This window comes from Salvelinus namaycush, chromosome 13 (genome assembly GCF_016432855.1).
Source record: "Salvelinus namaycush isolate Seneca chromosome 13, SaNama_1.0, whole genome shotgun sequence".
Lineage (NCBI taxonomy): Eukaryota > Metazoa > Chordata > Actinopteri > Salmoniformes > Salmonidae > Salvelinus > Salvelinus namaycush.
This window is the reverse complement of record NC_052319.1, coordinates 14,006,177-14,021,439: the sequence shown is the minus strand read 5'-3', so window position 1 is coordinate 14,021,439 and position 15,263 is coordinate 14,006,177. Positions and strand designations below refer to the sequence as shown.

General features: G+C 40.4%; 2 protein-coding genes across 4 annotated transcripts in view; one reads left to right on the top strand and one right to left on the bottom strand.

Annotated features, from left to right (window-relative positions):
* Positions 1-1,929, bottom strand: part of LOC120058263 (alkyldihydroxyacetonephosphate synthase, peroxisomal-like) — a 36,621-nt gene extending 34,692 nt beyond the window's left edge. For 2 of the 3 annotated variants that reach the window (XM_039006799.1, XM_039006800.1), the window contains exon 1: positions 1,686-1,929. In XM_039006799.1, the coding sequence (XP_038862727.1) occupies positions 1,686-1,843 (158 nt within the window). In that variant the 5' untranslated portion in view covers positions 1,844-1,929. Of the gene's footprint in view, positions 1-1,167; positions 1,267-1,685 lie in introns of those variants that run through there. The other variant, XM_039006801.1, reaches the window with a different exon arrangement.
* Positions 1,930-7,324: 5,395 nt separating this feature from the next.
* LOC120058262 (nuclear factor erythroid 2-related factor 2-like) lies at positions 7,325-14,885 on the top strand. The gene is made up of 5 exons (XM_039006798.1): positions 7,325-7,544; positions 11,009-11,284; positions 11,551-11,643; positions 11,767-11,949; positions 12,525-14,885. Exons 1-5 carry the CDS (start codon positions 7,503-7,505, stop codon positions 13,773-13,775), a joined length of 1,845 nt encoding a protein of 614 aa, XP_038862726.1. The 5' UTR covers positions 7,325-7,502; the 3' UTR covers positions 13,776-14,885.
* Positions 14,886-15,263: the final 378 nt, after the last annotated feature.

The following is a 15,263-nucleotide window of genomic DNA, read 5'->3' as shown; positions in this document are numbered from 1 at the left end:
TTGTGGTAGAAACACGGGAGCATTTCCTCACATTGGAAATCTTCCCCTATTGCACAAATTGTTACATAGGTGGGTTCTTACAAAACAGTCTGTTTGGCTGCGTTTAGACAGGCAGCCCAATTTAGATAATGTTTTTTAGTAATTGGTCTTTCGATCAATCAGATCTTCATCTTTCGATCATCAAATCTTTTTCAGAGCTGATGTGAAAATATCTGACGTGATTGGTCAAAAGATCAAATAGGCTAGTGGAAAAAAGGTCAGAATTGGGCATTCCTGTGTGAACCCAGCCTTAGAAATGTAAACTGATCAAAAATATAAAACGCAACATGCAACAATTTCAAAGACTTGACTGAGTTACAGTTCATATAAGGAAATCAGTCAATTGAAATAAATGCATTAGGCCCTAATCTATGGATTTCACATGACTGGGCAGTGGCGCAGCCACAGGCCCACCCACTGTGGAGTCAGGTCCAGCCAATCAGAATTAGTTTTTTTCCCATCAAAAGGGCTTTATTACAGACAGAAATACTCCTCAGCACCCTTTGCAAATGTTCACTAACAAATTTGTTCAAAGAATTTGAGAGAAATAAGGTTTTTGTGCATATGGAACATTTCTGAGATCTTTTATTTCAGCTCATGAAACATGGGACCAACACTTTACATGTTGAGTTTATATTTTGTTCTGTATAAATATGAAAGTATCCTCTAGTCATCCTTGTTGCTTAAACATATCTGACACTAGATGTCACTACAGCATGATTGTGAAAGCAGAACAGCCCACTCGCCTCATAAGGAATTGAGAGTCAGACCACCACAGCTCTTGGCCAATCAGATCCAAGTTTTAGGCGGAAAGTTTTACTGGTGAACTTTATCCCATTCTGACTTCTGTCAATTGTTTTGACTGGGAGAGGGTGTCCCACACCTAAATCCCAACAAAATCTGTAAAAACAACCTCTAGATAAAAATAGATTATAAGACTACATATAGAACTTTCACCATTATAATTACCACTTTTTTCTGCTCAAGAATGTAGCTTCTAATTCTGGTCATGTCAGTCAAACAGAGCTGAGATTTCCCTAGTTGTTCAGAATAGTGTCAGTATCAAAACAATGCCAGTAGCCTATTAAGCTATAGTTAACAATATAGATGTGAAATGGAATAGGCTACCTTGAAATAGTTTGAAATGTTGGCAAGCTGATCTTGTAGTTTTACATAAACTCCAGCTGCCCACTGTCACTGCGAGTGGCTAGTGGTGCTCACATAACGTTGGCAAGTTATGACAAAATGGTACAGGAAATGATGTAGGATTGACCTCAACTCAATATCAAACATTCCTATAACACACTCTCAGCAGCCTACAATAAAAATACAAAAAAAGAGTTGGATAGAATACATTCCGCCGCACCCACTTCTTCGATGAATGAACACTTTGTTTGAGGACCATTAACGTTGGCGCACATATAGCTGGCTAATTTCCTTAGTTAAATGAAATCGGATATGTCTGAATAATAATATGCCAAGGAGGCCATCTCCGTTTGTAAAAGACACCAATTCTGTGTTTACATAACAAGGAAATACATGACAGCTGTTTCATACTGTATGACAATCACTTTTAGCTACCAGCTAGCATTTCAGCATAGCCATCCTCCATCTACTGCTATCGCATCACCACCGCCAAGTCCTACCTCTTTCTCGGCACCGTCCCTTTATTCGCTTCAGCTTTGCATTCAGTTGCGATAATTCCCGAGTCATCGTCCTTATGTTTCTGTAAATGCCCGGCAATTATCCTCAATCTTTGCTGTGCAATTCGTTGGCTCTCGGAGCTGTTGCTGTCTGACGCCATGCTGCTTCCGTGTTTGTGTAGGGAGAGGCAGCTGTCAGAGGTCAGCACAGGGATAGAATGGGTGTGTTCGAGCGGTAAGCCTAACGAAGACGACTGAAGAGTGAAGTCGGGGGAGGGGCATCTGTAACAGCCACAAGTCGGACACTTTAATGGTTTTGCAACAGCAAGGCTCAGATCGACATGCAATGTCAACATAGCTGCTATTGTTTATAATAGTTTGTCTGTTGTCTAAACTTTTCTATATCCCCATATCACACACTCACAACTGGGAAAATGTGTGTACAATTCATTGGTTAGAGTGGGGTCTCAAATATCACTTTTCATTTGTATCCCCTGTAGCTTTAGAATTGCACAAAGTTGGTTGCTGTTTCAGTCAGGTATTTGGCCACGTTTACTTGGGTCAAACAAAACACCCAAATGATTGGTAGACAAATAGTGCCTCCCACAATGCAGGTGATAGCTGCAGCGACCTGAAGGTGATTTCCTCAAAACTGCATGACCTTTGATCACATGATTTTTGTAAAGTTCATGCTGTTACTGTAACCAATGGAATTGCTACTTATAAAGCTACAGTCACTGTTGTGTAGAATAATCTGTTTTTGAAAGGCGCAATCTGTGATTTAATGCTGTGCAATGGTCATTCCAACAAATTGTATTGGAATGGGAGGGGTTGCAATTTATTACTCCATGGTAAGTATTGTAGCATATACCTACAATCAAAATATGTTAAAAAGAATCATGTTGATCTGGGCTGTCAGTTGAATTCATAGTCTGGTATGAATTTGACTGTAGTTACATTTCCCCAGCCCCATCAGCCTTACAAACAAAGTTGCAGGGTCAGACTGTTGCTGGATACAGAAATTACAGAGTGAGCCTTTAATTAATGGAAAATGTATGCCTTTCTCTTTAACAGATTTGACTTTATAGTTTACCACAGAATCCAGGGGTGTATTCATTACCCCAATTCTATTGCAAAATGTTTTGTCTGTCGCAAAAGGTTTTGCAACAGGAACCATTTAGTCCAAACTGAAAACGTTTTGCAACAAAAATTAGTTTTTATTGGACAAATTCAACATGGTCACTCCCTGTTTTGTTCTGTTTGCTTCAGTTTGGTTCTTAAACGGTAAACTGTTTCCATTGCAAGACGTATTGAATACACCCCAGCTCCCCAAATATTAGACTATGAATAAACTTTAAAAACACAGAAAAAAATGTGTTTCATTTTAAGACAGTGATCTAATTTAATGGGAACCAAAATATGCCATGTTGGTGTAGTGTTTAAATCTATGCATGTGTCTTTAAGACTAACAAATATGTGCCCTTTGAAGGAGCCATTGTCTTTATTGCACTTTAAGGTATTTTAATATTTTCTTCTCTGTCTTCTATTTGTTGATGTATTGAAAGCTTTGATTTTATTTGAAAGAACCATGATACATACTACCCCCCCCCCCCCCCCCCCCCCTTCCTCAGAACAGCCTCAATTCGTCGAGCATGGACTCTACAAGATGTCGAAAGCTTTCCACAGGGATGCTGGTCCATGTTGACTCCAATACTTCCCACAGTTGTGTCAAGTTTGCTGGATGTCCTTGGGTGGTGAACCATTCTTTATAAACACGGAACCTGAGTGAAAAACCCAGCAGCGTTGCTGTTCTTGACACTCAAAACGGTGCACCTGGCACCTACTACCATACCCCGTTCAAAGGCAGTTACATATTTTGTCTTGCCCATTCATCCTCTGGATGGTACACATACACAATCCATGTCTCAATTGTCTCAAGGCTTAAAACTCCATATTTAACCTGTCTGCTTCCCTTCGTCTACACTGATTGAAGTGGATTTAGCAAGTGACATCAATAAGGGATCATAGCATTCACCTGGATTCACCTGGTCTGTCTATGTCATGGAAAGTGCAGGTGTTCTTAATGTTTTGTCCACTCAATGTACATCTCTGAAATAGTTTTATTCAGACTTACATTCCAACAATGAATGATACAACAGACAATTATCCAGCATTCGCATGACACAATGTCAATACTCAACAGAAAATGATGAAGAAAAAAGTATCTGAATTGGGACATTCATGTTTATGGGTTTGATATGGTTATGAGATGTTTGACCACTACATTGTATGACCCAGGACAGTGAAAATGAGGTTTGAACATTTCAACTGCTGTTGTTTATCTTTCCTTCTCACATCCATTGAGTCACATGACCAAGTGATAGTGAGGTATGACTGGAGTCTCCATATGGCCCACTGTCGTCCTATAGGAAATTATGTAACACTCTACCATGGCTTTCTGGGAGTCAATTTTTCATTAATAGTTCAGACATTTCACTCTGATACCAATAGACCAAGTGCGTGTTTACTTATAAGCAGATACATACTACACAAGTTGGTGAAAACTCATGAGTAATTGTCAAAATAAAAACTTTATTCTCCCTTTTGCAGTCTGCAAGTGGCATGTGAAATAATGGTTCCACTCTCCAGATGGTAGGTTTGTTTCCCGCAGGCCGGAGCATTAACTCCCAAAACAAAGTTCTGTAATGCACTGACTGCAAACAATTAGAGTCGAAGTGTATCACAGAACTTTACTTGGAAAGCCAGAGTGCCACATCGTAGGCTATTCCTTTGTGCCAACCCATTTCACCACTCCTTCACCTGCAACATATAACAAGAGAGTGAACTGTAGTAGCTACATTTCCCATTGGTGTGCTTGCTTGGTGAACACTTTGATTTAACACAATAGTGTGGAAAATATGTCATTGTGAGGTTAAGCTGACTCTCTCAACACAGTATTGAGACTTAACCTAAGTTAAATCCAACATGATTTGAGATTTTAAAAAATGGAATCAGTAACAGCTGAGTGATTTAAAAAAGTGCATTAAATGAAACTTAGAAGTGTAAGCCAGTAACTCTCTGGGCCTATTAAGACAACATAGAATAGAGTGAATGAGAAGCCTGCTGTTGGGAACTTAGATTGATTCTCACACTCTGCCACCAACCCACCACAGAAATGATGAAATCATACAATATTATACAGTATGCGGGAATCTAGCTTTTCTTTGTGTTTACTTTGCAGTTCAACCTTGACCATCTTCAAGGTTGTAAAGTGAACAATTAGGGCACTTCATATGTAGAACAGATGACGTGTCTAAAGGTTCCAAATTTGGAATCCTGTATTTCTTTATGCTGAATATTACCCTCCTGGAGTAATACACCCACATTCATTATGCAAATGTAAGCCTATTTGTTGAGTTTTTCACAAGCCACAGACTGAAGTTTACAATTAAAATGATATAGAATACACGGTCTACCTATAAAACAAGGCAAACATTCCACATTTTCCACTTCAGTTTAGCATACAAGTTTATATTAAATAAAGTTTGGAGAGTTGCTAATTGTAATGAAGTTACAAAGTGCAAAATCAAACAGTGAATTAAAAGATGTTGGAATTCGATTAGCAGATGTGAAATGCCATAGCTTCATATTCGAAATGTGAGAAAACTATAATAATAAGCAAGAAAAGCAACTGATCATACTGTACCTGGCAGAAGTGAGAGAGCTGTTAAAGGGGGCCAGCTGCAATCCAGCACGAGGGCAAAAAGATCATAAAATGCACAAAAAAACAGTGGGCTATATACAATTGTTGCAGGACTAACTGTAAAAAAAAAACTGGAGATTTTCCTCTTCTCAATTTCGCGGTTGACGTCCCTCGTTGGAGCCTACATACAGTGTTCGTATAGCTGGCTTCACGCCGCTTTTACCTCTTCTTCTTTCAGCCCTGTGCACAGCTGGAAGAATGTCGACGTGGAGCTGCCAAACGTGAACGCGTATTCGTGGGCGCGCTTGAGAGAAAAATCCATATAGTGTCATTTGAATTCAGATAGTGGGACAGTGGGCTGCACTGTATAGGTAAGGCATAGCTAGAGGTATAGTGAGGCTCTTTACATATACGTGTCAGAGAGCGTGGTATAAAGACCACCACATTACAAGACGTTTCAAACGCTGCTTATAATTGCAATGTGGTCCCAACCTCCTATTGCACTCGTGTCAGAATGTTATACTACGTCGGCGCTGTCAAGGATCTCATTGTAACTAGTGTAATATTCCAGCAACATGTTTCAGCAAAGGCATACCTTATTTACTTTAAATAATGAAGACCTATACCTAAAGATCAAGTTATGGATGATGGGGAGAATAATATAATGATACTATATTTTTTTCAACGTGTCTGCATACAACTAGGCTATATTGGAGAATGTGAAATGTTCCGATTGTTTTGAAAATATAAATTATTGTGTAGCCTATAGCCTACTTTATGTAAAATAATATTTCATAGGCTTTTTAAAAATAGATTGGGTATCTAACCCTGGTCGTCAATTTCAAAGGCAACCGTGTGTAGGCTACCATTTGCCTGGCTACCCAAACTCCTTGCTCCGGCCAAACGCAACGTCACGCCCACGGACGTGAACATAGAGCAGCGTCAGGAGAGGCTACCATCTGGTCTTGAGTCAACAGTCTGTCTTTTCAGGGTCTCAAGCAAAGGGAAACATGTGAGGCTATGACTGTGCACCATCTCCGTTTTACATTTGAATAACGTATACTAAGCCAACTGTGTCAATGGTGTGGCTGAGTCTACAGAGTGTGCAAGGGGAGGGCCTGGGGCCTGCTGTAGTATAGGTTAGGCTACTGTACAAATGAATGAAATACTTAGGCGTCATCTAAACCAGAAGAGGTCGCTATTTAATAGATCAACTTTCAGGAGTTGCCATCCCATCTCTCCTAGTTGGATTAGCTGTGAGCAGATTTAGGCCAACTGCAGACAACTACAGATATCAATGTTGACTAACAATTGTTCCTTATTATAGTTTCAGTTTCTAATCCTTATTTTCTTCATTGTATACTTGATTCCCATTGTAGCCTGTAGTCCTACCCTGTACATAAATACAGTTTGCAAGTCTATTCACTGCAGCTTTGTAGCATTCTGCATGAAATAAATGTGGGTATTTAGTCTGTCAAGATGATACAATTGGTAAATGTACCTTACATTTTGGAACAATGCTGATGTAACGGATGTGAAATGGCTAGCTAGTTTGACGTACTAAAGTTATACTGTTACACTGACAATAGTTGTAAAAACTGTTGTAATAACGTTGTAATAACTAATTCTTATATTAGTTCATAAGTCAACCAAGATGCTGTTATCAAAATACCTCTTCTAGTGTCATGAATCCATGGTGGCAGATATTATGTAAATGTATCTGGACACTTCTTGAATACACTTTTCATTTTTAGGTTAAATAACAAATGACTTGTTTATAAACGTGAAGCAAATGTAACATTGGCTGTCCGGAGCACAGCCACAAACTGGCCTTATCGAACCAATAGGATGTTGAGGGGGACGATCCCAGCGCAGCTCTCTCAGAGCCCTTGACTGGCTGACGCAACTTGTGGGCAAGGCTATCAGACTGCTTGGGGTTTTCCGTAAACTTTCACAAGATTAGAAGCACTATTTCCTTCATAGTCAAAACATTGCTGGGCCGGACTCCTCGCCTTCGGATAGTCCACCATTTTATATTTCTGTAAAGGATTACAAATATATTTTTTATATAGGCCTATTGGGTTTTTCTTTACGAAGGGACAAGCCAACTATCCACTATGATGGAAACTGAGATGCATAAAATGAATCCTAGTCAACAGGTAAATATTATATTGTTATTGGCTACTATATTCAACTCAGTAGGCTTTGTAAAACATCTCAAGGTTGATATATTGATAGAATGTTAGACTACCCTTTGCCTACAGTCGAAAAACAATTTAATGGATAGTTCAAACTATTGAAATGAAATAAGGCCTACACTCATGTTACCTGATATGAACAAACTGTCATGTTCAACCCAATGTGCATTTTCCATAATAATCCGTATATTATTTAATTAATTACGTTAAATGAAACGAATCGTAAACATGCTTTCTTAGCCTATAGCCTATCATAATCATATGTGAGCTTGTTGTGCTGTAGTTTTGACAATTGCAAACGCGTTTCTAGCACTAGGCTACAATTTCCGTCTCTGCGCTGTAGTCGACAGGTCTGTTCAGAGAGATTTCTGCAAAGTCATGGATGGTTGTCTGCCCGGTGCATACAACTAAATTGGGCGAAAAATAACAGTTGAATATCCGCTTAATATCGTAATCCATATGTGTAATGATGCAATTATTGTCAAGTAAAAAATATGCCAAGATTACGAAAGTTTTCCCCAGACAGCCCATTTATTTTTATGTCGGTGCTCTTGTTTTTTGGCCGTCGGGATCTCCCAATGTGCCACTAGAGCCCCATCCTGTAATCCCGTAGATGGCATCTATAGGCCTACCTTTGCTCCATATATACAGTTGATTGTACGATTGCACATGAATGTAGTAAGCTATGGGAACTGGGTTTGTAAAAAAGAAATGCTCAATTTCCTGGTGAATTCTGCAAGTTAGTGTAAATAAAAGCTCTTCCTTTCTCAAACAACACCTCTTTGTCCCAGCTAATCTTGGAATTGATTTTATTTTCTCTGTACATAGGTTCTCTGTACATATGGCCAACTGTGTCAAATTAACAAATGCGTAGGCTATTCATTATTATAATAACCCAGAAGTGGTTGTAGTTCTGCAGCTGGCCTTGGTTTACAAACAGTTAATAACATGTTAATCTAGTAATCAATTGATGAACAGGTTCCCCTAGATTAAAGAGTAAACCTGAGTTGGGGAATGTTCAGTAGGATTGTAACCTGATGTGTTTCTTTTTTTGGAGAAAAAAAGATGGCATTGGAGTAAAGGCCTTATCCCAAATCCAAACTCATCGGATTGTGTATTGAACAATTTGCCTTGACAAAGGCAAAGTATGTTAATATACAACTGTACAACTGTGTATACAACTTTTTTTTTTGTTTCAAGGAATTATGTATATAGGTCCACGAATCAGTTGTTTTACTGTCACTTAATTCCTGTACTGTTGGAATCGGTGTTCGGCTTGTTTTTAAAAGTGGTGTCTATATTCCTGATATGTTTTTATTCTGTTTGAGTTGCTGCACATTCTGAGATGAAAAATCAGCTACTCAAAGTATGTCTGGGATTCAAACAAAGAGATGTTGTTTGAGAATGGAAAAGGAGGAGCTTTTATTTACACTAATTTGCAGAATCAACCAGGAAAGTTAGCATTTCTTTTTACAAACCCAGTTCCCATAGCTTATTACATTCAAGTACTATTGCAAAATATCAGTGAACTAACCAGAATATTTCACAAGTATTTTGTGGATAAATACTTCACTCCACCAAGATAGTGCATAACAAAATAGTTACTGAGTTTAAAAAGTGAAGTCGCTCATCCAAACAATTTACCAAAATGGTCCCAATGGAAGTCAACATCATCCTTTTTTGAGAGGGAGGATCAGTAATTTGTGAATGTACACAGATCACTCATCTCTGCATGAATGAGTGGAGTTGAAGTATCATTGACAACATGAAAAGCTTAAAGTGTCTCTAGTCATTTTATTTTCTTCAAAAGGGATTATGAAATAAGTGTTTATGAAACTAGATAAAGTTAGTCTTTTATGACAGAATTCATCAATCCTGTATGATGAAAGTGTCTATAAAATAATAAGGCATTGTCCTTTTCAAGATTTCTTCACTCTTCTAGACTGCAACTGATAGTTGTGGTTGGTTGTGTGGGCTAACGGTATGACACATGGACTCAATCTGCTGTTTTTGAAAGGAGAAAACATGGCTGACCACAAAAGCTGCTTTCATCCAGCAGCTGTTAGGTCAGTTTAGGCCATTCTTCCTCGTCTCCACAGTCATAATTTATGGTTGCGTGTACTCACTCCTCTGAACAAGATTAATAGTGGGACTTATTGCCCTAACCAGACCTTCTGACGTTACGGGCTTTAGTGGTCATGGACTATTGCTGGCTTTGACGTAACGACCGAGGCAAATAGGGTTAAAGAGTAGTCAGCAGCACTGCACATCTGATGCACACAAACAGAAAGCCAATGTTTATTGTTTATTATACCCATTTCTGAATAAGAAGTCATGGGTTGAACTTATAACGGTCATGTTTAACACTTGATTTGGTCTACACAGTTACAAAGCAATTACTTGTGCTCATTCCTTTTACAATACAGAGTTACCTAAGTTGAAATCGATCAGTTGTTAACAAATAACATCAAGTTCCAAATCCACATCCTCTTTACACTTCTGCTTTGTTAGTCATCTGATCTGTCTCTCTTTATATCCTCTGTCCTCTCTCTGTTCTGTTCATGTGACCAAGTCTCTCTGAATGTATAGTTTGCCTTTATTACCCAGAAACAAATAGTCACATGCTCAGAGCTTTCAGTGTGACCTAATGTTCGGTTTATGCAATCTCCCAAGGCCCTTGTGAAACACTTCCTTCCTGTAAATAAGGTTTGTGTAATGGATGTTAAAAGGCCCAAGGGAGACCAGCACAGTTTATCTCTGGACATTCCTGAATTTACACGCAGGAAGCTAATAAACATCAGCCACAGTGAGGTAGAAGTGGAGGACCGAATGATCTTGTTATAAAACGTGCTATACACCAGTGGGGAATATAGTAAGCACTTCCTCTGAACATATCCGTACTAAACTCTATTGCCAGGTCTCAACGCAATATGGTTCTCCAAATACAGTAGTGAATGTAGTGACCTTGTGGTGCATTGTGGTATATCAAATAAAAAGTAAACCACATTACATTTCAAGCTGTATGAATGAACTTTTCTCCTCAGAGTGTTCATTGATTTAATTCGTTTTTGGTCTAAGCTACTGATACAACAGACAGAGATGCAACAATATTACATTTGACCTGTTGTCTTTTCATTTATTTGCTCCTCTGCCTGGAAAGCAGCTATGAGGCACGTATTCTCTGTGGGTGGGGACTGAACTCTGGGGAAATGGAGAAGTTCATCTATTATTCAGATGGCTTCTTCCTCATTACATTCTAGCCAGTCGTCAAAGGACAGACACCCGAAGGGACGGGGTGTGGCACTGTAGCGAGAGCCAGTAGCCATGCTACTTCACAGCAGGCACACACTTCCTTGTTCCTAGTGCACAATCTCCTCGTGTATGGTGCTTTGTGAGTTCCAGTCTAACCTGTTGTCTCTTGGCAGGACGTGGACCTAATCGACATCCTGTGGAGGCAGGACATTGACCTGGGCGCGGGGCGAGAGGTGTTTGACTACTGCCACCGTCAGAAGGAGCATGAGTTGCAGCGGCAGCGGGTGCAGGAGGAAGAGAAGAGGCAGCAGCTGCTGAGAGAGCAGGAGAAGGCCTTGCTGGCTCAGCTACAGCTGGATGAGGAGACGGGGGAGTTCGTGCCCCGCCTTGCACCCAGCGGCCAGTCACCACAGTCTGCCACCACCGCCGCACCCCCTCAAGTCACACAGGTACAGTACACACACAGCTGTCAGTCATGTCAGAGGCTGGCCACTGCCCTCCCTGCACTGGGTTGGGTGCAGCTCCACTGTAGCTAGGTAACCACCTCATCCAGTGTAATTAGGGAAAAACAGGTGGCTCTGTAGTTTTGCATTGGTGGATTTGTCTCTTTAGAAACTAATCTGTGAAGACCTTCGTCTAGGTAGTGCACTCTGTTCAAATTCCTACCTATTCTTTTGCAAGAGGGGTTACATATGCTTTGAATCTTTCCCTTCAGAATGTCAGCTTCACAGAAGATGGAGATGCAATGTCATTTGATGAATGTATGCAGCTGCTGGCAGAGACCTTCCCACTGGTAGATGCTACAGCGGTAAGAATACATTCACTATTAGATTAAAAACAATATATCCCCCAAACAAATTAAAAAACAATATCTCATCTCTGTTCCGGTCATTTACAGTGTTCCACCCCCCCCCCTTTTTTTGTATTGTAGACCGCTTCCGCCTGTCGGGACGTCACCGTAGCTCCAGCCCCAAACAGCAACCATGTCATGATGGCATGTGAGCTGCCAGCTTTGACTCAGCCACCCCTTCTCCCAGCCTCCCAGCCCCCACAGAGGACCTCCCCAGATTTGGAGCAGGCCTGGATGGAGCTTTTGTCCCTTCCTGAGCTGCAGGTACAATAGGCAGATTCTACCACCTCAATGGCACGATGCTCTGTGGTGTAAAAAAAAAAACACCCAAAGAATGCATGGATTGCAGCAGCCATGCATGCATGAGAGAACCTACTCACCTTTGTCCTGTGTGTTTGAATGGGACACATAGCAGAAGCAGATAATACAGCTAAATCCACTGTGATCAGGTTTCCACAGAGCACTGTTGCCTCAGAGCTGCTTGTGTCCTTGGTAACACTTAAATAGCGCTCCAATGTTTAGCAGTGGATCAATGTAGTAGCATGGAAACAAACCAGAAAATACTTTACGTACAGTACAAATACAGTGCAAAATTTCATGCTAAGATGTTAATAATTTAAGGATTCGCAATTTATTTGGAATTTTGAACCTGTGCAAAGTTTCACCTACTATTGAGAATAAAATACAAAGGTTTGAAACCAAGTCTTTTTAAACGCTGAACAACAGCTAGTCCATGTGATGGTACTATACTGCATATTACTATAATGTTACATCTTGACGTCTGATAAACTGCATGGGTTACTGGATTTGTTTTGACTCTTCTGAATCTTGTTTTCCAGCAATGCCTGAATATGCAAATGAAGGACACACTGGATCAGACAGGAGGATATCTGCCCACTAACACCACCCCTGAGGTGCAGGATCCAAACTACAGCTTCTACCCATTGCCCAACCTGGCAGAGGTGGCATCAAACGCAGCAGAGGTCTGCCCACCTGAATTCATCAATGCCTTTGAGGAGAGCTTTCCCAACATGGCTCCTCTCCACCACCTCAATCAGATGACCCTAAAGGCTCCAGACCTAAATACTAACTTCAGTGCAGCAACTTTCTGTGACGTATTTTACCCAGACATTGTCAACACAAAAGTGACCAGTGTCACCCTACCTTGTGGCCAAGGAAATGGAGGTAACTCCTTGGCAGAGATATCACACAAGCCTACTTTTACACCAATGGAATTACATGACCTTTCTCCTAGAGAAGCATTTGACAGAGGCAACAAAACTGAGATAATGCCAGAAATTCCAGATTCGGATTCAGGTGTGTCTGTGGAGGCAAGTCCACATGCTAGCTCCCCTGAGAAATCGATGTATGGGGACGGCTCCTTTGGTGGCTACAGCGATTCAGACATGGAGGAGATGGACAGTAACCCTGAGAGTGCAGAGTCTGACTACTCCGAGATGTTCTCACTGTCTTTCCAACCTGATGGTTTCCAGACTTCTCTCTCTGTGTCAGCTCAGCAGCAGGACAAAAAGCCCAAACATGGCAAGACCGAGCCAGATGAGGAGACTGGCCACAACGATCCCCCCTTCACCAAAGACAAGAAGAGGAGACGCTCCGAGAAGCGTCTCTCCAGAGACGAGCAGCGTGCCAAGGCCCTCCAGATCCCCTTCACTGTGGACATGATCATCAACCTGCCTGTGGACGACTTCAACGAGATGATGTCCAAGCACCAGCTCAACGAGGCCCAGCTGGCCCTGGTCAGAGACATCCGCCGGCGGGGCAAGAATAAGGTGGCTGCCCAGAACTGCCGCAAACGCAAGATGGAGAACATCGTGGAGCTGGAGTATGACCTGGACTCACTGAAGGAGGAAAAGGAGCGACTGCAGAGAGAGAAGACCAAGAATTACAGCAGCTTGCGGCAGATGAAGCAGGAGCTTAACACCCTGTACCTGGAGGTGTTCAGTCTAGTGAGGGATGAGGAGGGGAAGCCCTACTCCCCGTCCGAGTACTCACTCCAGCAGACCACCGATGGCACAGTCTTCCTTGTCCCCCGCATTAAAAAAATGCTTTTCAAGAAAAATGACAACTAGCACTTCTCTGCTTTACTACTTGGTACTGCATTAGTAATAATACTATGCAAAGAATAACGTTGTAGATGCTTGGCTTTAAGCGTTAGTAAAATAGCAGAACTATTATATAGTCCTTGCCTACTCTCCTTGAATGCCTTTGTAATATTTTTGACATTTTAGTTTTTTGTACTGGTCTCCATTTTCTTCTAAGGTTGTTTTACTGATATTGCTTGTAAATACATTTATACATTATTTGCTATTGAGATATGAAAATGTGAATTGTATATATCATGTTTTAGTATGCTAATTATATTGTTGCAATCACTGTTACTTAAAAGTCTGTTTTATAAACTTTACTCTTTGATTTGCAGCTCCATTTATTTTGTATCTTCTGACCCTTTTCTGCTTAAGGCAAGAGGGGTTGTGATATATCGCACGATGCAACGCGGAGTGCCTGGACACAGCCGTGGTATATTGGCCATATCACAAACCCCCGAGATGCCTTATTGCTATTATTTTTACATTTACATTTTATTATAAACTGGTTACCAATGTAATTAGAGCAGTAAAAACAAATGTTTTGTCATACCTGTGGTTTACCGTCTGATATCATTTGCGGCGGCAGGTAGCCTAGTGGTTAGAGCGTTGGGCCAGTAACCGGAAGGTTATAAAGCACTACATGGCCTTGCACTCGAATACATGTCTGATATGCTTTTAATGTCTAATATATCTTCTGGCACTGGTCTTTTAGTCATTCCAAATGTCAGAACCAAAACTTTTGGTGAGGCTGCCTTTAGCCTCTACGGTCCTGGTCTTTGGAATAGCCTGCCGAATCTTAGGGCCTCAAAAACTGTTGATTCTTAAGATTTGTCTTAAGACATACCATTTTAGCCGTGCTATTAACTAAAGTGCTTTTAGTTGTCTTACCAATATTAGGAACTTTTTATCCGCTTTTTCTGCATAAAATTTCATATCCACTGCTATTTTATTCTTAATGTCTATCTTGATTTTATATTTGCATAGAAACGTTTGATCTTTCGCCACCTTTAATTTTATTTAAGCACTTTGAAAAGCATTTGTAAGAATTTTGCTATATAAATAAAGTTGGATTTGATAGTATGCAACAATGTATGCCAGATGAACATAATGGCTTTGCTGACTGGGATTGCGTAACTGTGTTTTTCGAAACAGAACAAACCAAAACGGTTTACAGTGATCCAAATGCCATTCACAATGGAATCAAAACAGCTATTGGGTTGATCTATGTTAGACCTTCGTTTTTTTTCAATAGCCTTGTTTATTGTCCACAAAACAGAAAGCCCATGATGTACATTAAACTTAGTTTTGAACATTATGAACTGAATCTATTAAAATCTATAAAAATCTTTTGTGAAAGCCAAAACACTTAAATAAAACATAGTTCCAACCAGACAAGACACTTCAACATTATATTACAGCCATGCTAGCGCCCCATTAACATTGGGGAGAATTTAAACAATGCTATGTAAC

What these genes read in the sequence shown, in the direction of transcription:
- LOC120058262 (XM_039006798.1), top strand. Translation starts at nt 7,503, where the DNA reads ATGATGGAAACTGAGATGCATAAAATGAATCCTAGTCAACAG. An exon ending in CACCCCCTCAAGTCACACAG is followed by an intron (nt 11,285 to 11,550) that starts GTACAGTACACA and finishes CTTTCCCTTCAG; the next exon opens with AATGTCAGCTTCACAGAAGA. An exon ending in TGTCCCTTCCTGAGCTGCAG is followed by an intron (nt 11,950 to 12,524) that starts GTACAATAGGCA and finishes CTTGTTTTCCAG; the next exon opens with CAATGCCTGAATATGCAAAT.